Source organism: Phocoena phocoena, chromosome 1 (genome assembly GCF_963924675.1).
Source record: "Phocoena phocoena chromosome 1, mPhoPho1.1, whole genome shotgun sequence".
Classification (NCBI taxonomy): Eukaryota; Metazoa; Chordata; class Mammalia; order Artiodactyla; family Phocoenidae; genus Phocoena; species Phocoena phocoena.
Genome location: NC_089219.1, coordinates 81,743,335 through 81,766,386, shown reverse-complemented (window position 1 = coordinate 81,766,386; position 23,052 = coordinate 81,743,335). Strand labels below are relative to the sequence as shown.

Below are 23,052 nucleotides of genomic sequence, written 5' to 3'. Positions count from 1 at the left end.
TTATCAATGACCTTTTATAAAAGATCACACTCAGCATTGTAAGGGCTTCCAAAAATTACAACCAGAATGGAAAGTGCAGAAAGTCTTTTGAGTTCCCTTCAAGATAGTGTTTACCCACCCCAGATAATGAATTTATCCCTTTCCAAGAATTAGATATAGCTGGAAATTAAGAATTGTTTTGGCTGGTTTTTTTTTTTTTTTGATTGAACTTGTTTCTGTCCAGTGTAAGCCCTATTTAACTTTTCATTTTTTATGTATTTATCATGTTTTACCATATTATCTGTAACTTTATTTCTTCCAGAATACTAATAATTAAAGTATTAATAGCTAGCATCATTGAATACTTAAAACATGCCAGGCAGTACTATTAGCCATTTAAATATATTCACTTATTTAATCTTTACATATGACATTATTGTTAGTATCCCCATTTTATAGTGGAGGAAACTGAAGCATAAAGAAGATTTTTAAATGAGATTTTGTTGTATGTTTAAGAACCCCCTCTAACTTAAATTCTTCCCAGGATTAAAATGAAAGTTTTTTTCTTTAGTATTACAGGTACTGTCATGTTAGTTATATGGATTTTCTTGGTAGATCAACTGCCTCCTATAACTTTGTTACTACTGGTTCCCTTTTCCTCACTTAAATCTTTCAGTAGCTTCCCATGGCTTTCGGGACACAGTTCAAATTCTGGCTGTACTCACGAGCCCCTTCCTGCTCTGATTCTTGCCTCCCTTTCTAGCTTCATTTCCCACTTTTCCCAGCATATACCTGTGCTTGAGCCATAATAAACTAGTTAAGAACTCTTTAAATATGTCATTGAGATTCACTCTGTTTTTCTTCTCTCCTCCTTTGTTCTTGCTTATCATTTCAAAGGTCAGATTAAGTTTGACATGCTGTGATCAGCCTTCGCTGATGATGCCAATCCAGCCAATTTTGTTGTGTCTCTGCTGTTTAACCCCCTTTGTTATAGATCTCTCTTATACCATCTCACATTATTTTAATCATTCTCATTTAAAAGCCTAGATGTGAAGAACAGATTAAATTATTAATTTAAATGTGGTATCAATTTCAATTCAACAGATACTTACGGGGTACCTACTATGTGCTAGTCACTACTCTACACACTTTATAAGAATTAGTGAACAAAACACACGAAAAGTCCCTTTCCTCATCAAGCTTAATGGTAGAGGAAGAAGTAGGATGAACAAAATAAATGAATCGTATAGTGTGTAATTTAGAAGATGATGAATACAACGGAGAGAAAAATGTAGGAAAAGGAGAGGGTTGGGGTGTTGAGCGTAGGGAACCATTGCTATTTTAAATAATGTGGTCAGGCAAGCTCGCTAGAAGGGGATATTTAAACAAAGATTCATGCAGATTTGTGGTAGAAATACCCTGATAAGGGAATAGTAAGGACAAAGGGCCTAAAGCCAGGGGCATCTCTGAGACCCTGAGTGGAGTAAGAGAGGAAGTTAGAGGAAGTATGAGAGGTAAATAGGGCAGATTACATAGGGCCTAAGAACTTTGGCCCTTCTCTGAGTAAGGTAGAAAGTCATGGGAGGGTTTTGAGCATAGGAGTCATCAGTTAGATGACATTTAAACCTATTAAAAGGATTCATTTGGGGGCTTCCCTGGTGGCGCAGTGGTTGAGAGTCTGCCTGCCAATGCAGGGGACACGGGTTCGAGCCCTGGTCTGGGAAGATCCCACATGCCGCAGAGCGACTGGGCCCGTGAGCCACAATTACTGAGCCTGCACATCTGGAGCCTGTGCTCCGCAACAAGAGAGGCCGCGATAGTGAGAGGCCCGTGCACCGTGATGAAGAGTGGCCCGCACTTGCCACAACTAGAGAAAGCCCTCGCACAGAAACGAAGACCCAACACAGCCATAAATAAATAAAATTTAAAAAAAAAAAAAAAAAAAAAAAAAAAAAAGGATTCATTTGAACTTGATTCAGAAAAAAATGCTTGTAGGAATTCATAGTATTTAGATGGGAGGAAATGGTGGTTAAAAATTGTTTCCTCCTCCTCTTAGTGGAATTTTCCACCTTTATTCTATTGATCCAAATGTTATTTATTAGTTGAGGACTTTATTTTTACGTTAATGCTAAATCACACTTTCTCCATTTTCCAAGTAGTGGAACAAAACACAGAAAAGTTAATTTTTGCTCAGTTAGTTGAGGAAAATAGATGAAAATTGAACCCAAGCCTTGTGATATTTAACCTGGAATTGAGTTTGTGTTTTGATTTTTATAAAGGTAAACATATTAATTTGTCATAACCATATTAAAAGCTTCTGTGGGCTGAGCACATCTATAAAGTTAATGCTGCTTTGTTATAAATAATGAAAAGTTTTAAGTTTAAAACAGTTTAGTTCTACGCAAATCCAACTTTGTGTTCTTTTCCTGGTACCCAGTAACATTTACCCATTTTCATTACTTTGCCCAACAGATAACCTCTAGGGATGCCTCAGATGGGCAATACCCCAACCGCTCTTGGCTTAAGAAACACCCACTCAAAATTCTGTTCTGACATAAAATGAGGGAGTTAGATTTAAATCAGTGTGCCCAGCTCAGTATGCAGTTTTGACAGAGATAGAGAGGAAGTGATAAAAATCTTTACCATTTAACAAATAAAATTTTAATAATGTAAAATTACAATGACATTACTAAAGGATGGAGTTTAGCATGAAGCTTTGTGATCAGTTTGTGCTTTCTGATTTCCTGAGCTCATTTGTTAATAGTTTCACAGCAGGTGGTAGTTTATATGCCACCTCTTGACTAACAAACTTATTTTTGGAGGACTTTTTTTTCCCCCTTTAAGTACAGTGGTTTCTGTTTTGAGCAACTTATTTAAACATTAAAATATTTTTCATTTTTCTTTAATGATTTTTCTCAAAATTTTAAGCATTTTTAAATTAGAAAAATAACTTCTATAATCTTATCTAGTCTTAATGCTGATTCTCAACAAAGGGAGTTAGGTATACAGAATATTTTACTCAGCTTGCTATCTAGTCATTAGGTATTAAAAACTTTAAAAAAAATTTTTTTTTTTTTTACTGAAGTGCTCAGAGATGATTCTCTGATCTCCAACTTTAGTATGCAGTTAAATATAAAGAGATTAAGTATCTAGAGGTTTTTAAATTTGCTATATCTAGGAATGAAGGATATCATTCACTTACTCAAGACCAGTCCATAATAGTATCTAAAGAATTAGTGAAGATAGGTTAGACCCTTAAAGTACCATGCTACCAGTGATCATCTTGGTGTTATTAAAATTAGTTTAGAGAATTCCCTGGTGGTCCAGTGGTGAGGACTTGGCACTTTCACTGCTATGGCCCGGGTTCAGTCCCTGGTAGGGGAACTAAGATCCCTCAAGCCATGTGGCGTGGCCAAAAACTTTTCAAAATAAAAATAAAAATTAGTTTATGTACACCTAGCACACAGATTTTGGTTTCTAATACCATTCTCCAATAACAGAAACCAAGGTTCCTGAGAGAAATAGCTGATTCCAGGACTAGAACAGGAAATATACAAGATGAGCCTGGAGTATCTTGCAGTGTCAGAAAGTATGGAAGTGTTCCAAAACAAAACAAAACGAAACCCTACATTAACAGGAATATGTTAAAGGGACAGAGAGGAGCCAACTGAAAAAGCTCCCAGTGGCCAAAGGTGGAACAATATTTAAAATAGGAAAAAATAATTAACATAGTAGTGGATTATAATTCAAGGTATAAAATAAATATCCATGAATCCATACTGATATCAATAATGATTGAATAAATTAATAAATGAGGAGGAAGAGATAAATCTCTATGCAGAAGAATTCCATATAACTTTTGTAGATACTCTGCCTTCAGAAGGGAAGCATAAATTTCTATTCTTTTAAGTGTAGCCTGTGCACAGTGACTTCCTTCCAAGGGGTCCAATATGGAAAGGGTAAGGAAAAAAAGTAACTTTTTTGGAGAAACCTGACAAACACTACCTCACCCAGATGATCAAATCAGCATCACCAGTTGTAAATCACACTGCTAGTAATATACTCTTGATAGGATGTGACAAAATGGCACTTTACCTCTGTGGTCTTCCAGTAGCCCATAATCACATTCTTACTATGAGAAGAATATCAGACAAATTTCAATAGTAGGGCATCTGGCAAAACACCTGACCAGTACTCCTCTAAGCTGTCAGGGTCATCAAAAACATAGAAAGTCTGAGAAACTGTCCCAGCCAAGAGAAACCTAAGGAGACATGACAACTAAATGTAATGTGGTATCCTGCATAGGATCCTAGAACAGAAAAAGAACATTGGGTTTAAAAAAAAAAAAACCCTAAGAAAATCTGAATAAACTTTGGACTTTAGTTAGTAACAATGTATCGATATTAGTTCATTAATTGTAACAACATGGAAGATATTATTAACAGGGGAAACAGTGCAAGGGAGTATATAGTACTCTTATCCTCTCAATTTTTCTGTAAATCTAACTATTTGAGAAAACGTCTGTTATAAAAAATAGTTTATGGGAATTTCCTGGTGGCTCAGTGGCTAGGACTCCACACTTTCACTGCCAGGGGCCTGGGTTCAATCCCTGGTCAAGGAACTAAGATCCCACAAACTGTGTGGCGTGGCCAAAAAAAAAAAAAAAACAAAATTTTTTTAAAAATTAAAAAATAGTTTATATAATTCCATGGTTTTTAGGAACCCCTGGAATTAGATAGAATTTTAAATATTGGTCACAAAATTTGATCTGTTTTTAATTAAACTGATTTATAAGAAATATTTTCTAGCTTTTGGACCTTGTACAAATGCTGATTTATCATGTGTGTATTTAGCTGATCCTGTAAGAAACATCACTTTAACGATGTGTGGGATGTACTTCTCTTCTGAAATGGAATTAAATCAGTCTTAGTAGTGAGAAAAAATTTTGATTTATTTCCTCCCTTCCATACTTTTCAACTTACCTTATTATTTCTTAAAAGTATTTATATGTACTTTTTTTCTAGTTACTAAAACATAAAGAATAGTCAAACCTTTTTGTCTGTGACTTGAAATTACAGGAAACTGTTTTAGAAACTTAGCAATAGTATGTGATATGAGTACGATTTGGTTTTAGATGTTTCAAATGAGTCACCTTGAAGTCATGGAGAGGCTACCATTTACCACATTTACTATTCTGATTAATTTTTCTTAAGGCAAAGTACAAATCAGTAAAAACTTACTAAAGCTTAGTGATTGCTATTGATGTTTCAGTAAGGTTATGTTGATTAATCACGGTGATTGCTTATCGACTGTCACAGACTTACTCAAATCATTGTGTTTTCTGCTACTATCGTCATCTCATATGCAGTTATAATTTGCTTAATATAGCTTGCTTTAATTGAAATATCAAATTAGAACTTAGAAATTGTGCTCCTGCTGCTCAAGTTAATATGGTTGCCTCTGTGACCGTTGAACATAGTTTCATAATATAGCCTTGAAAAAAAGCATCATTTAACCTTTAAAATAGTCAAGATAATGCCTTTTAATGGTCTCTAAAGTAGTTAAACTTTTACAAAGCAGAGAGAGAGCTTGTATATATCTTTCTGTAGCGTAATCTCTCTTTTCGTTACATTTTCTCATCTGTGGGTGTAATTTAAAATATTTTTTTAATGTAAGCTTTACACTTGCATTTGAGACTAAGCAACCTGCATTGTGTCATGACCCTTCTAATACCACAAACCTTCTGTAATACTACTCCCAGCGAAAAACCCACATCCTATGTATAACCTTAGATTTATTTTGAAATCTCTATGAAGAGCGCACAGAGAGATTACTAATTGTTTCTGTTATTTCCTTTAAGGGTGTGATGTCTATTTGTAAACCATGTTTTAAGTTTTACTTTGTCAGGCTTAAAATGTTAAAGTATATTAAGTACTGATTTCCTATTCTAAAGTTACTATATAAAAGTTTAATAACTAACGATAAGTTTCAGTTCAGAATTGGGTGGTATGTTAGACATCTGTAGGGTGTTCAAGAAAGGAGAAAGCAATGGTACTTGCAGTAGCCAATATTTCTAATACCACTGGCCAGCACAGTACTAGTAAACAATTGCAAATTTTAACAATCAACTTTTTTTCCCGCTTTATTCCTGTTCTTTTATTATTTCCTTTTGTCTATTTTAGCTTTGGTGTGTGTTCTTTATATAACTTCTTAAGATGGATGCATAAATCTAACATTATTATTTAAAAACAAGGATAACTACTCATTATTAGGAGAATGGTTAAACCACAGTAGATCCATATTTGGAAAAGTCTGTATCTTTAAGAAAGAATAAAGAAAGATCTGCAAGACATAATAATGGGAAAAATTATAGAATGTAGTGATAATTCCATTTGTGTATATTAAAAAGTATATGTGTGTGTGTATGTGTTTAAGTAGATTGGGATGTCTGCTGTGATACCTATCAAAGCTCCCTCTGGGGAGCATAAAGGGCTTGGTGCAAAAGAGAAAGGGAAACTTCAGTTTTTATACCATATGAATTTATATGATTACCATTATAATTTTTTAATGTGCGTACATTAAAATAACTTGAGGTAACCATTGCTAGAATGGAAATAAGAATCATTGGAAAACAGCAATGTAGAAAACTTGGTCAACCTAGCAAAAATGCCACCCTCCTTCTCTGGCCTTAAAGTCTTTGAGTTGTCTGGCTCCTGCCTACTTCTCTGACTGCATCGTAAACCACACTCCCCTTCATGTCATGCTCTAGCAACACCAACTTTATTTTTGTTTCTAGAACCAAAGCTCATTCATTCCTACAGGCTTTTGCTCTTGCTCTTCCCTGCATTTGGAATGCTATGCTCCTTGATCTTCCCATGGCTCGTTCCTTTTCATCATTTATATCTCAACTTAAAAGTCACCAACTCGGGCTTCCCTGGTGGCGCAGTGGTTGAGAGTCCGCCTGCCGATGCAGGGGACACGGGTTCGTGCCCCGGTCTGGGAAGATCCCATGTGCCGCGGAGCGGCTGGGCCCGTGAGCCACGGCCGCTGAGCCTTGCGCGTCCAGAGCCTGTGCTCCGCAATGGGAGAGGCCACAACAGTGAGAGGCCCGCGTACCGCAAAAAAAAAAAAAAAAAAGTCACCAACTCATAGAGATTTTCCCTGACCACCTTTATAAAGTAGGACCCTAATGCCGTAACTCTCTATTTCATCATTGTGTTCCATATTATTTGTAGTTCTTATTAGTGTCTGAAATTACCTTCACTTTAAAAATCAACTCACACCCACATGTAATATATTAGAACTTGGTTTGTCTTACATACTGCTGTATGCCTTGTGCCTGGCATGTAACAGGTGATCAAAAAATAATTGTTGAATGAATCTTAGGCGGCAGCCATGTACATGAGAATTTAATATTATTATGCCATAAGAACAGGTAGGTTCAAAGTACCTTTTTTTTATTGAAGTATAGTTGATGTACAATATTACATAAATATCAGGTGTAAAGATTCATTTGTTTAAATGCTGCCCCAGAGGTGGACTGAAATTGATCCCATAATTTCCTACCTTAACCGTCTAACAAAATAGTAAATTTCTTTTTAAAGGCAAATACTTTCCCACTAAAAGCAGCCTGAGAGGAAAAGGATCTTACCCTAATGCAATAAACTTTAAAAGTGACAGTTAAGGAAAGAAATAAACTATTTAAGAGCAGAGAGGCCTAGCAGGGCTTGGCTTCTAACCTCAACTATCTCCCTCTCTCCTATGTCACCACGCTGTATATATAGGTAAGTCAGCAAAACCCCCGGAAGATTCAGTCATATCCCAAATGTGGAGAGAAGGAAAATGAGTTTGTCTGACTGAGAAGTTGTAGAAACTTCTAGAAGGAACAACCCAGTGAAGGAGATTAGAAAGTGAACATCTGAATCTTAACTAAAGTGAAGGCCCTGGGACAACACACTCTATTTGGGAAATGATCTGAATCCTAAAACCCAGGTTTTGGCATGTATGCCCCCAGTTAGGTAATACAAAATATCTAACAGAATCTCAGAAGAATAAAGAGTGCCCCTGTTTAACCAGGTTCTTCTTTTCCCCATGCTGTCCCTCAGGCCATAGAAATATGGGAACAAACTTGAGCTTGGAGGGCACAGAAAATAGATTTTAAATATGATGGAAAGAGAGTTAATAAGGAACTCATATCATTAGAGCATTTAGAATATCTAGACAGTCACCTAGCCATGAGCATGATGAGAAGAAATGGCACAACAACTTGGTTTCTATTATTATAGCAGAGAAAAGAGAAAGAAATACTATTCAGAAACATCCCAACCAAGAAGAAAGGTAATTCAAGGGTAAGAGGAATTACAATTACTTCATACTATAAAACAACTAAATGTGAATTTAGTAAAATTAAGAAATCAAAAGATAAGATAATTAAAAAGTGCACTGAGGTAAGAAGGAGGGGATTGTACCACTAAGGGAATAAATTGAAGCCCAATACACCATTGCAGAAACCACAAAAGAATAGCCTATTCAATGGACAATGCTGAAAATTGGAATATTGGCATAGAAGAAAAGCTTGAGATAATAATCACAATGAATATAGAGGTTAAGAATGAAAACCAAGTATGTTAGCTAATGCTTATGGATGACAGACAGATAATCTAACACTAAGAATAATTGGTATCCCACAACAAATAGAAGGAAGATATATTCAAAAATAAGCAAGAAGAGGTCCTTGAAATTAATGAAGATTCTAAGATGCAAATTAAAAGAAAACCTCATGGCTAGGTGACTGTTCTAGGAAAATTTGACACAGAATGCTCCTTAAACACTTAGAGCAAATTACCTACAAAGTTGTATGGGAAGATTAAGACTTGTCCTCCAGATTTCTCACAGCATATTCAATGCCAGAAATCAACAGAGCAATGGGTGTGCTGCACTCTACAGTATGATAGCCACTAGCCAGCCAATGTGGTCATAGCCTCATTTTGCACAGTAGCTCCTAGCTAACATATTAGACAGTGCAGATGGAGAACATTTCCATCACCACAGAAAGTTATCTTAGTACTAGTCTACAACATTCTGAGTTTGGCTGACCCAAAAATGTTATAGCTAAACAATGTGTCATCCAGATATTTTGAAGAAATAGATTGTCATTTTCCAGTGTGAAAAGATTGCTAGGATACTACTCTCATAATCTTGAAAAAATTACTGGATAGTGAAATCCAGCTTAAAACAAGTCAAAATAAAGAACTGTGAAATGTGGGCACTATTTGAAAAGACGGGTGGTAAATATTGAATCTGTTTAAATACAGAACTAATACTAAACAAATATGGGAATAATGATTACAAGTGAGAGAGTTTTTTTAAAATAAACTTTGACAGTGTAAAAATAACAGCTAACAAAAATCTGGAAGTGGAGGGAGAGGGGATATGAAAGCAGGTATAAATGCACTCATATCCCAGCAAGATAGTCAATCAATACCACATACATTTAAAACATGTAATAAAAATGCAGACTTCTAACATCTTAATGTTTTTTTGTTATCCCTTAAATTTAGAGGTTTTTTTTTAAAAAAAGGAAATTACCTCTCTTATATTGAAGAAACACTTGGCATTCACTGTACTTTCTTTTCCTATTAATTTTAGCTAATATTTAATGTTTAATTTTCATTTTTGTATTTTTACCACTGTCCAAGTTGCTTAAGGCAAACATATATAATTTTACAGAAACAGTTACTTTTATTAAAAAAAAATCTGGCTGCATGTATTCCAAGATGTTAACATTGATCAATTCTGAGGAGTATGAATAGAAATGATTGTTACTCTCTTTATGTTTTTCTTTCAATTAAAATATTTTTCCTATTTTTTTCTACTGTATTAATCACAGCCAGGCCAGACCACCTCATTGAAATAGTTGGAAAGGAAATTAATTTTATATATGAGTTACTAATTTGAAATTTATAAAGTATTATTGATATTATCTTTACATGGGCTGTCTTTGATTTATCTTTTTGTTTGTTTGTTTTGTTTTGTTTTTCCGCTGAGCGGCACAGCATGCAGGATCTTAGTTCCCCAACCCATACCCCCTGCAGTGGAAGGCGAATTCTTAACCACTGGACCTCCAGGAAAGTCCCCCTATCAAGGTTTAATACTCTAACAGTCTAATAAGTTGATAAAGATGCTTTTTGGCAAAATCAGCTCTGCATGGATTCTTTAAACAGGGCACAGAAAAACATGTTTTATCCATGAGGTGAATGAGCCATGTATATGGTCATCTGATGCTAAGGAAGGTAGATGAGAAATTTTGACAGCTAAGGACTGAACTCCCCAACTTTGGCTTACTAACACTCTGTACAGAGGGTCCAGAAAAAGATAAATGAGTAACATAAGCAACACCAATTTTGGGAAAATAATTCTAGCACATATCCTGTTGTGATTTGTCTTACAATTAAGGCACTAGGAATGAAATCTGGTTTCTGTCCCTGGCTAGCCATGTGATCTTTGACAGGTAAGCCACTAGTCTGTCTAACCTTTTAGTGTTGGTGAGGCCAGGCTGTGCTTAGATCAAACCACCTGTGAGGACAATAATCAGGTAAAGCACCAGGCCAAAAGAGAGGGCTTATTATTAGTCTGTCAGTCTGGAGAAAATCTGGCTAAGAGAAGGAAGTGGTGATAAGAATCCAGAGGATGGAAATAACAGGCCTAGATCATAATCATCATCAAGCTGGGAGAAGACAATCTAGAGAAATAAAAGTGATGGGCAGTAGAATGACAAAGCGATGAAATGATGTTTGCATAGATCTAGAAAGGCTTTTTGTAACTAATTCTTCGAAAGTCTTGGGTTTCCCAAGACAGTACTCCCCCAAAGGGTTTGTCAGGTGTTTACTCAGCCTGGCATAACAATGTTTATCCTTAGTAAATGGGATACATTACCATATATCCTTTCCTCATAAGGAACAAGTGAGACAGAAGCTGCTTTACAGTGCATAAGAGTACCTATTTGGAATTTAAGTTTGTGGTATTAGAAACAAAAAACAAAACCAAGAAACAAAAATAGAGATAAATCTTTCACTGAGATGATAGCCCCCATGACATGGAGTATAAGGGTATTAAAATACGACAGTTCCACCTCTCCAGAAGGTGAATCACATTTTCTTCAGTTACACAGTTTTCCAGCTGTGAGCACTCTCTCAGTGAGCAAGATAAAGCTTAATGAGTGGTTGTTTTATGCTTTCTTTTATGACAAGTCTTCTCTTTCTTAGAGATTTCTTTGTGATGAACACTATGCTTTTCCCAGAATTTAAAGTCATCTACCTACTTTATAGAATATTTTTACAAAGGGTTTTGTGTGTTTAAAGTGATGTTAAATATAGAGAGCTCTGGGCTTCCCTGGTGGCGCAGTGGTTGAGAGTCAGCCTGCCGATGCAGGGGACGCGGGTTCGTGACCCGGTCCGGGAAGATCCCACATGCCGCGGAGCAGCTGGGCCCGTGAGCCATGGCTGCTGAGCCTGCGCATCAGGAGCCTGTAAAAAAAAATAGAGTTTTTGGACCTCATAGGAGTGAAATGTTAAACACGTTAATCTATTAATAAGAGGCAAGAAATCATAACTGCTAATATTTATAATGTTTATCTTTTACCAAATACATATAAATAATAGAATAAATATTTACAAGGGTAATATATAAAATGCTATATTCCTATAAATATTCTGAGTCTTTGGCTTCAGATATTTAAATTTCTGTGCCCATGTCTTCTATATTTACTCCCTTGACCCAACCAACCATTAAATATACATTATATTAGTTTTACTCTGTTACCTGTTTGATTTGAAAAAAGGAATAAAAACAGTACTTGTTTTCGTTCGAATGGGAAATTTTTCTATTTCAGCTTTGACTCTTAAAATATCAACAATATCATGGGGAAAAAAGGCAAAAGTACTACTTTAGATTAAAAAAGGCTAAAGAGATATAATAACCAAATGTAACCATGAACCTTGGTTCAATTGTGGATAATAATAAAACATTTTGGGCCCTTTTAGGAAAGTTTGAATAGGAAGTACATGTTTAATGATGCTGTGAAATTACTGTTAATTTAGGTGTTGTAAGGACATTTGGTTACTTTTAGGAGATGCATGCTGAAATATATAGTAGTGAAATGTCATATCTGCAATTTACATTCAGATGTTTCAGAAAATACACAAATAGGAAAAACAAAAGCAAATGTGGCAAAATAGTAATTGGTGACTATAACTAAGGGGTATATGGGTATTGTACTATTATTTCAGCTCTTCTGTAGGTTTGAAAATTTTAAAAATTAAAAAGCTAGAGAAAAATTTTGCAAGATGTTAATGATAGACTAGATGCTTTTATATTTCATATAGGGTGCTTTCTGCTACCTTCATCTACACATGTAGTATATTAAGTGGGTGTTAACTGGTTAAATTCTTTTTAAAAAAAAAACAACCCTCTAAGCAAATTATCTGGTTGTGTAGAGCATTAAAAAGTCTATGGCTTGAAACACAGCTTTTTAAAATCTGCTATCTTCCTGTCTAAGGAAGTGTCCTTCCTGTGGCAGGATAGGGGTAAGTTATAACCAGCCTTAAAAACATAGATAAAGAAACAAACAAACAAGAATGGACTCTTAGGCATGCCTATTACAATTTCTCTTTTAAAATGAGGCTAATTCATGAACTTAAACAAACCAGGGCCCCTGCCTCCTCTTTTCTCACTGCCACAATATTTTTTAATGTTGTCCACTGCTAAACCACACTTTTCTCTCAAACACTTGTTCAAAGCAACTTAATAACATATTTATCTCAGTTTTGCTGCAACATAACATGTAAAAACATGCTGCTTAGAGCTATACAGTAAACATTTCATGTTTTCTCTTCAATCTTTTAGCTTGATATGCATTACCATACTTAATTGTTCAACCTTTTTAAATAGTATGTTGGAGTACAGTAGACGTAGGTGAAGGTATTTCTAATTAAAATGTCCACTTTCTGCTGTGACTTACACAAATACATAATTCACTTATTTCCTGCTGAGCACAGCATTTATGATTTTTCAATCAACAGATTGAAAATATTCAGGCAACAGAATATTTTACATATCCTGAGCACAGTCCATCTCTACCTCATCCTTTCTGTGATTAGAGCTCCCAAATGTTGCAGGGACAAAAACAGGTGAAGGTATATGCCGAAGGTCGTTAATCAACCGTCTAGGTAGTTGAACACCGAATCACTGCTCTAAGTAAAATATTCCTCTATACACATTTATATGTGTTATATTAAAGCACATAGCTTTGGGGCTATAACAGTCTGTTACCTGATAAAAAAAAGTTTAGAGAATTGGACTCCATATTTGCCTTATTTATTGCCATATCTCCTCATAATATTGGTACTTTAAGTTGTAAAAGAATTATTTTGTTGGTCCCCAAATCTTTGGTTTTTCTTCATTCTTTAGAACAATTAGTTTTCAGTCATAGGGGTCATACATGTGGAATTTTCTCAGATCCTAAACATTTTATTTAGTTCCTCATCATGCATTACCAAACTTTAAATCATATTTTCTGTTTGAGAGCTGCGTTAATCAAGACAGGGATTTGAGTTCAAAATTGAACCAACCTCTGCAAACAGGGAACTGACCAGCTGAAACTATCACAGAAATAATGTGAAGTGAAACTGATAGCAGAATTGAAAGAAATTAAAGAACCCTTGACAGTTTTCCTCTATTTTTGTTTTTAAATATATTCTCTCTGGAAATGTAGCGACTATTTGTAGATAAGTTTATCAGTCTTGGTCATTTACCACATTCACCATTGTGGTAGTTGTAAAAACAACTCTTTTTTTATGTAAAATTATACTAAGTAAATTCTGTAATGAGTGTCAACTCATAAAATATTAGAGATTCTTAAGAAATAGGGTAAAAATTAAGCATTTTATAATTGGCATATAAATAGAATTTTGAATTTGTGTTTAAAAAAAATAGTTAATTTTCAAAGATGGTTCAAACCAGTGCGTTTCAAGTGTAGTTTACGTCACACTGGTTATGTCAGAATCACCACTTGTTTAGCTTTCAAAGTATACTGATTTTCAAGCTCCATTCTCAGACATTTAGAATTCAGTAGGTCAGAAATTGGTTCTCTTAATCTATATGTTTACAGAACTCCCAAAGTGATTTTTTTTTTCCATAATCATCATTTGGAATCATTGTTTTAAGCGTTTCATAGATTATGTTTTTTATATCATGGTGTTTATTTACTTAGCCATATTTTTAAAAATATTTATTAGGATGTTTTTATTGCAGGCAACCCAATTCTGGATTTGTTAATGGCATAAATAATATGGCTTAAATAATAAAGGGGATTTATTGGCTTACATGCCTGAAAAGTCCAGAAGTAGGGTGTGAAAAGTTTGGTTTGAGCTCCATTTTGTTGTATTTAACCATGATTCTTAAGGCTCAGCCCTCGTCATTTTTATCTTCAGGAGGTTTTCTTTATTGTGCTAAAATGGCTTACCAGTGAGCTTTATACCCACATATCGTAATATCCAGAATAAGAAACTGTACCCCATACTTTCCAGCAAAACTTTTGAGTGTCACACTTTGAGAAACCCCTGAACCAATCACTGTGCAAAATAGATGTGATCATCTTGTTTGAGTTAAACCCCACCAATCAGGGCATACCTGTGGAGTTAAGGATCAGGATAATTCCAATTCTGTCACCACTACATAATGAGGGAGAGAGAATGGATCTTGAGGTAACAACCATAAAATCTACTACAAAATATAGAGATGAACTATAATTTAGCCTGCTCCAAAATTATATTGTTTTAATGAAGTACTAATTGTATGATTTAATCATATTGCTTTTTAGTTTCTTAAGTTTTTAGTAAAATGTGAAGAAAGTAGTATCCATTCTAGAGCAAAACATGGATTTATTTTTTTTTTTTTTTTTTTTTTTTTAATGCGTTACGCGGGCCTCTCACTGTCGTGGCCTCTCCCGTTGCGGAGGACAGGCTCCGGACGCGCAGGCTCAGCGGCCATGGCTCACGGGCCCAGCCGCTCCGTGGCATGTGGGATCCTCCCAGACCGGGGCACGAACCCGTGTCCCCTGCATCGGCAGGCGGACTCTCAACCACTGCGCCACCAGGGAAGCCCAAAACATGGATTTTTAAATGAAGAAACATTAAGTAACCTTTGGTAGATATGTGTCTTTTCACATATGTAAGTGAAGAACAGTGTGGACCAAGTGCTTACTTTTTAGCAGGCTGGGGAGGGAGAGGAAATTAATTGTTTTGTATTGATGACTTCCTCCCCATATTTTATTATGAAAAATTTCAAACATACAGAAGTTGAAAGAATTGTATAGTGAACATCATAAACTCACCACCTCCATTCTAAAACTAATATTTTGATATATGTTTTAAATGTTGCTTTATCAGATACTTACCCATCCACCATTCTAGCTCACTTATATTTTTGATGCATGTCAGAGTAAGTTAAAGTTGTCATACTTTACCCCAGTCACTTAAGCTTACGTATTATTAACTAGAGTTATTAATGACCTTTTGACTAAGAGGCTCATACATAAAGCTCATGGCTTAAGGCCTTAATATGAATTAGATTATTTTAGACTTCATAATGGTAATTCCTAAAATAATCATTCAAAGGTAGATCTAAGAGTGAAATATGCATTTAAAACTTTCATAAAGTTACTTTGTGCTCTCTTGATATAGTTTCTTTTGCTGTGTGAAAAAAGATATATTTAAGATCTGTTCACTGAAATTACTGACAATTGCCAAAATTGTTTATATGTTGGATCTCTTTAAGTTTGTGACTTACCTTATTAGTTTTGCTTAGGAAACCAGTTAACTGGCAATCTGTTTTTGTTATCAGCTGGACCAAAAGAAAACCTCAAGAAAATGCAGGTTCCTGGTAAATTTATTAGCGTAGCTGACATTTTCCCACCTGCTTATCAGAAAGAACCATGTGGACATTGCTTGAAAATAGAAAGCTATAAAACTACTTGCAAAAAAATCTTAAACATTAGAAAATTGAATGAACTGCCTCAGAAGTGAAATTAAATTGATATCCACTTATTAGAATATAATAGTTAATTGTATTTTGGGATGTTAGAAATATACAGTTACTCAGTTTTTAGATTTAAAAAGGATCCTTAAAAGGCTTTATATTAACATATTTAAATGAGACCCTATTTGTAGAACATAAAAATCACAGACTTTTAGATAAAAGGTCATTTTTATACATTTCAATTTATTAAATAGCATTTAGGACATCTCTCAGTTTTTACTTCTATTTTTGAAATATCAGCTATATTCCTTTAAAGCAGACTATTGAATCAAAATGCCCCAAGCAGAGCTTTCCAGCTGTTGTGTCTGTCACACTGGTGTGCTACTAGTGTGTGACAAGTGTGCCAGGATGGTAATTGTCTTTTCCTGGGGTCACTGCTAGAGCCTGGAGTTGCTTAATCACCCTTCCTCTTTCTTCAGTTTAGCCAGTGTGCCTTATAGGTTGTTTATTGGGGTATCTGTCTGTCCACAGAAACAGTGGTTTGTTTATTGGGGTATCTGTCTGTCTGTCCACAGAAACAGTGGTTTGATGGGCATCAGAATCTTTTTGTTTGGAAAAATTTTGCAAAAAAAAAAAAAACCCAATAGTAACCTTTGTATTTAAATCTAAAAAGAACAACTACATGCAATTAGATTTGATCAAACATATAAAGTGTTTCTCTTTGAAATTCTGCTTTTCTTCTGCAGTTAATAGAAATTCAAAGAACACCATTTTTTTAGTCATAAAATCTAAGAGGGCTCCTTTGATTTTCACAAATATCTTTCAGGAGTCTTTTTTTTTAAGCTAAAAGCATTCCATTTTTTATTGTGAAATTTCTTAACTGCCGTTTTTCACTAAACACTACCTTTCCTCCAAAGAAATCAAACTGCTATAACAAACTTTTTAGCCAAACCCTACAAAGACCCACCTTTGGAAGAAACAAATCTTTGGAGTCACTTGATCGCTTTAAAAAAAATTTTTTTATTAATTTATTTATTTATTTTTGGCTGCGTTGGATCTTCGTTGCTGCGCATGGGCTATCTCTAGTTGTGATGAGCGGGGGGCTACTCTTCGTTGTGGTGTGTGGGCTCCTTGCGGAGGCTTCTCTTGTTGCGCAACACAGGCTCTAGGTGTGTGGGCTTCATTAGTTGTGGCACGCGGCCTCAGTAGTTGTGCCTCACGGGCTCTAGAGCGCAGGCTCAGTAGTTGTGGCTCACGAGCTTAGTTGCTCCGCCGCATGTGGGATCTTCCCGGATCAGGGAAGGAACCTGTGTGCCCTGCACTGGCAGCCGGATTCTTAACCACTGCACCACCAGGGAAGTCCCTTGATCGCTTTCTGTAAAACAGATTTAATGATTTCTATCTTGCCAAGCATTTTTTTCATGCAAGTTTTCCTGTAGGGAAGAAATGGTATTAATTATTGTTACTGGTCATTCTACAGCCATTCAGACCGAAAGCATTTCTGCGTTCTTGAGCTTCTTTCCTACAATATTAGAGCTTACCTTGGGCTTTGTCATTTTATTTGCCCTGAAAATTTTATGTTATCCCACATGATGATATTGCTATGCAGTGTTCAAAATCCTCAAGACCTTTGCCTTTATTGGGGACCTGATTTAAAATCACCTTTCTCCAAGTCTGATTCCAAACCATAAACATTTAGCTTATTTCATTCAGAAGGATTTCTCCCTAGTAGTGGATTGCACTTTACATTTAATCAACCATTTCAAGGGAATTAGTATGACATGATAGTAAAATTAGACTAAAATTTAAAGCCATCAAAAAGGACAGCTGAACACATGTTAAAATGAGTAATTCTTATCAAATTACTCTGTTTTGGAAGTATATTTACTTACTAAATTTCTGCTGCCATTTCTCATGTCACACATGGGATTTAGAAAGTACTTTCTATAAGAATAAAGGCTTCATTTATTTACGTCAATGACTATTCTTCTTCCAAAAATTTTTTTCCTACATTATTCCTTCTCTTCCTTCTCTCATGCACTCACTACTTAATCCGTTCTGCTTAACATCATCTTTGCCATCTTTGAGATATACAGGACTAAGGCAGAGGAAGTCTAGAGCCAGGGAAAATCTTAGAATGAGATGGTTATGAAACAGGTTGAATTTGGGTGGTGGGTTCATTAGTCTTTATTATAATACTCTTTTGTTCTTATTCTGTGCCTTTGAAATATTTCATTTAAAAAGTTGAGTGATTAAAAGTAAGATGCAGGTATAAGTACATGTAAGTGGTATTGGACAACTGTAAATTGATAATATGGGTCATTAGCTTAGGGCCATAAATGCAAGTTGCTATAGTTTTTTTTTTTTTTTTTGGCTGCATTGGGTCTTTGTTGCTGCGTGCAGGCTTTCTCTAGTTGTGGGCAGCGGGGGCTACTCTTCCTTGCGGTGGGCGGGCTTCTCTTGTTGCGGAGCATGGGCTCTAGGTGCGCAGGCTTCAGTAATTGCAGCACGCGGGCTCAGTAGTTGCGGCACATGGGCCCTAGAGCGCAGGCGCAGTAGTTGTGGCGTCCTGGCTTAGTTGCTTCGTGGCATGTGGGATCTTCCCAGACCAGGGATCAAACCTATGTTCCCTGCATTGGCAGGCGGATTCTTAACCACTGCGCCATCAGGGAAGTCCCTGCTATAGCATTTTATCTTTAATTCTTTTGATATTGCAATTACCGTTTAAATCAGCAGAGGCTGAAATAAATACATAAAGATTTTTGTAACAAATCCAAGAAAGCTAATTTGTGTGATCCTTTGCATAGATTTCCATATATTCTCTTCTGTTTCATTATTTCTCATGTTCATGTTTCATTATTTCTCATTATTTCTCATAGTGCAGTAAATTTAAGGTGAAAAATGTGTCAAATGTTGCTGTGACTCTTACACAGACAGTTCACTCAGTCTTTCATTTAAGTTTCCTTATCTAGGAAATATGAATAAAAATAATACCTATTACACAGGGTTGTTGTGATGATTACATATAAAGGACTTAGAACAATTCCTAGCTCATTGTAAGCCCCAGTCTTTCTCCACCACAGCTCCACAAGAGAATTAAGTCCTACAGAAAACTGAGTAACTATTTTCTCGATTCTTCTAAGGATGGTACATAGCTAGTACGATTTTAGATGCATGGGGGTAAGTTAAATCATTACATACAATGATGCTTTAGGCATTAGGGCTTAATTCCTGTGGGGAACCTCAATTGTGAAGGTCTAATAAGTGCTCAAGATACGTTAGCTTTTATTTTTTTTTTGGTTGCAAGGGACAAATCCATATTCGAACTGGTTTAAATAATAAAGAGACTTTATTGGTTCATATACCTGAAAAAACAGGTAAGGAAGGCTTCAGAGATGGTTTGATTAGGATCCTGACTTGGTATCCCTGCTGTTCTATTGGTTCTGCTATCATTTCTCTGGCCATCATACTAATACTTCTAACTAAATCTTCAAAAAAATTTTTTTCTTAAATATGGGAATGTGGGGCTTCCCTGGTGGCGCAGTGGTTGAGAGTCTGCCTGCCGATGCAGGGGACACGGGCTTGTGCCCCGGTCCGGGAAGATCCCACATGCCGCGGAGCGGCTGGGCCCGTGAGCCATGGCCGCTGAGTCTGCGCGTCCGGAGGCTGTGCTCCGCAACGGGAGAGGCCACAACAGTGAGAGGCCCGCGAACTCCCCCCGCAAAAAAATATATATGGGAATGTGGCTGAAAACCATAAGGTGTCTCTTGTATATATTTAAGAAGCCCTGCATATTTGGAATATAGTAATTGTTAAGTTAGTTCTTTGCTTAGATGATTATATGTGATATTCATGTGTTTAAATGTATAAGAAAAGTTTTAAAGCCTGTAGAAACAGTAGTTTTTCTTTTAAATCTATACAAACATTGGTTACATCAGACTGCTTTAGCAGGCCAAATTCCAGTAAAAGGATTTTAAGGCAGGTTGCCAAAAGAAAAAAATAAAATAAAAAAGGTATGTATAGGAGTAACTTGATGAAAGGATTTGCAGAAAACGCTAAGGGTACATAAGAATGAAATCAAGGTGGCAAAGATAGTTTAACACAGAAGAGCAATCCTGTTGGCATGGTGCCCTGACTCTGCAGAGGCATTCTGTTGCCGGAGCAGCTCTGTCTAGTTCTTCTTTCTGCCAAGGATGTTAGGGGAAGGTGTGTAGAAGAAAAGTAGAGGCTGGATTTGGCTGCATTCAGAGGTCCAAACCGGATAATGTCCAAGGTCCCTTCTTACTGTGAGTGGAAAGAAACATTTTCCACATTGGAAAATGCTCTTCACTACAACCCATTACAAGGTAATTGTACAGAACCTAAGGCACCTTTTTAAACCTACTTTTAAAAAACCTATAAATATTTAGATACCACTAAGATAACTTTTACAGGAACTTCAGAGCTCTTCCAAATCAAAATGTATTATCTTTCTGCTCTATGTATACTGATATTGAATGATCTTCAAGTTGTATTCTTGAGAGATAATAGCAAGTGTAGAACAGCTTGTATAGTGTCGATAATATGAGTAAAAATATGTGGGTATACATGTGTGTTTGATTATATATGTAGAAAATACCATGGAAAGACTACACTAAAAAAACTGTCAACAGTGGTTGTCTCCATGGAAGGAAACTGAGTGATGACTGTTGAAAGTGAATTGGTACTTTTCTGGCATGAGTAGTTTCAGTAGCTGTTTCTGCATCAGAGCTTCTTAACATTTTAAGCATCAACTTCCTAAACAAATAATCTGGAGATAACAGAAACAATCCTGTTTTCACTCTTTAATAAGTTCTTTACCTTCAAAGTACATTTGTTTTCAGGTGGTATAAGAAAAAGGCAGCTCCTCCCCTTCCTAGTCTACTTCCCTGGAAAATGATCCCAGCATGATTCTAGAACTAGTTCTTAGTATTGGAGCACCTTTTAATCACATTCCTGAACTAATTAAACAGAAGAGATTCAGAGCTGTTCTCCCCTTTTAAGAGTGGTTTGGAGAACCTGTTTTATTTCCTTCTCTGTTCCCCAGCAAAAGCAGGTTTGTAGTGTAGCTGTAGGAGGCTTACAACCTTCTCAGCTAAGCATTGAATCTCTTATAGAACGGATAGAAAAGCATTTGCCCTCAAAATAACTGGATAAATGGCTTCTGAATTCTAGGGTAATTTTTTTCACTAGTAGACCCATTTGATTATTGATTTCTAAGAGTTTCTCAAAAGGTACATTTTATAAATTGTATTAATATAATAAGCACTATTTAGAAATATTCAATATAGTTTACTATTAATTATTGTACAGAAATAGTTTGAGAATAGATTTGTTCAGAATTTAGCCGATTAAAGGATATACCCTTGTGCTGTCCTGTATCTTCAAATGTTCGAGTATATGCTGTGAAAATTGTCTCTTGATTTTGCTTTGTTGTATTGTCACAAAACAGAAAGAAGAAGGAAAGCTTCAAGGACAGCTTAACAAGTCTGATTCTAACCAGTACATTAGGGAACTGAAAGATCAGATAGCAGAGCTGAATCATGAGGTAAGTGATAAATTTTGATCTTCACATATTTCTTTCTTCCTTCCTCTGTATTGACACAGCACTTTATTATTGCTTATGACTGACTCTTTCATGGTAAGTATTTTCTGTGAATCTTTGATTATGATTAATAATAATATTTTGGAAGATTACCTTCTTTTTAACATGAATTTTTCTGTTCCAATATTGAGGATTTATTTTCCTTAAACCTCTTTAATCATGATCTGAAATGATCAATTAATATTTGTATGGCAAATATTTCACTTGTTTATTGTGATCTGAAAAGGTAGTTTGTCTAGGTGTCAAAGTTACTTAAATTAAACGAAAATTGTCTTTTTACTTCTATAGTAGATTTGTGGTATTTACCGTTGTGGATAGAGGGAAGTTTTTTTTACTCTTCTTTTTCCCAAGCGGTATTACCGAGATTGCAAAAAAGGATACTTGCCTAATATCAGTTAACAGATTTCTTAGTATCTGAATACTTTTTAAACTGGCACTGCCTTGAATCTGTGAGAGTCAGCTCATGAAATTTTCAGATAGTTTTACTAGATACTATACTAGGTAATTTAAATTATTTAAAATAATGTGTTTTGATTAGAGAGACACTTTTTATTAATGTGGCTCTAGGTCAGTTTCCTTTTTATTTTAATGATAAATATCTGGCTAAACATGAATGGAAAAGTGTGTTTCTTACCTTGAATTATTTATATAATAATGTTTATTCACAGTGATGAGATTTGAATGGGTAACATAAACCTCATTTGTTAAGAAAGAAACTCATTTTCTTCACTAAATTAATTTAAACCTCAAAGGAAAAAGTTTGGATATTACCCTTTCCTGGTATTACACTCTTCAGTGAAAGTCTAAGTGTTTTGGGTAATACCTCCTGGAGGCAGTCAATCTAAGTAAACTCTGAATGAAAAAACAAAACATTAACAAAAATGATAAATCTTAGATGTGGTTTAATTTAATTTGTCCTGAAATTTGGGAGGTCATGCCTATAAATATTGATTTTCAGCTCTGATAACATTTGAGGGATTCAGGATCATGTATAATCTTTACCTATTCGTGTGCATTTTTTATAATCTGTTCTGATCTGGTAGCCATGAATGAAAGAACGAGTTACAAATAAGCATGTTGTAGAAACCCTTATTCTTTTGAGAACCCTAAGAATTATTCCTTATGTTCAAAGATTTTCCCAAACGAAATTATGACTAAAATAAAGCAATCTCCCATTTATAATTTTGACATCTAGTGATAAGGAATGTACCTTAACTAAAAATAATGATATTCTCGGGCATCCCTGGTGGCACAGTGGTTGAGAGTCCGCCTGCCGATGCAAGGGACATGGGTTCGTGCCCCGGTCTGGGAAGATCCCACATGCCGTGGAGCGGCTGGGCCCATGAGCCATGGCCGCTGAGCCTGCGCGTCTGGAGCCTGTGTTCCACAGTGGGAGAGGCCACAACAGTGAGAGG

General features: G+C 35.6%; 1 protein-coding gene across 2 annotated transcripts in view; it reads left to right on the top strand.

The window, feature by feature from the left end:
* EVI5 (ecotropic viral integration site 5) overlaps positions 1-23,052 on the top strand; it is a 204,697-nt gene that overhangs the window by 155,825 nt on the left and 25,820 nt on the right. For both annotated transcript variants that reach the window (XM_065877096.1, XM_065877097.1), the window contains one exon: positions 21,485-21,580. In XM_065877096.1, coding sequence (XP_065733168.1) covers positions 21,485-21,580 — 96 coding nt within the window. The remainder of the gene's footprint in view (positions 1-21,484; positions 21,581-23,052) is intronic.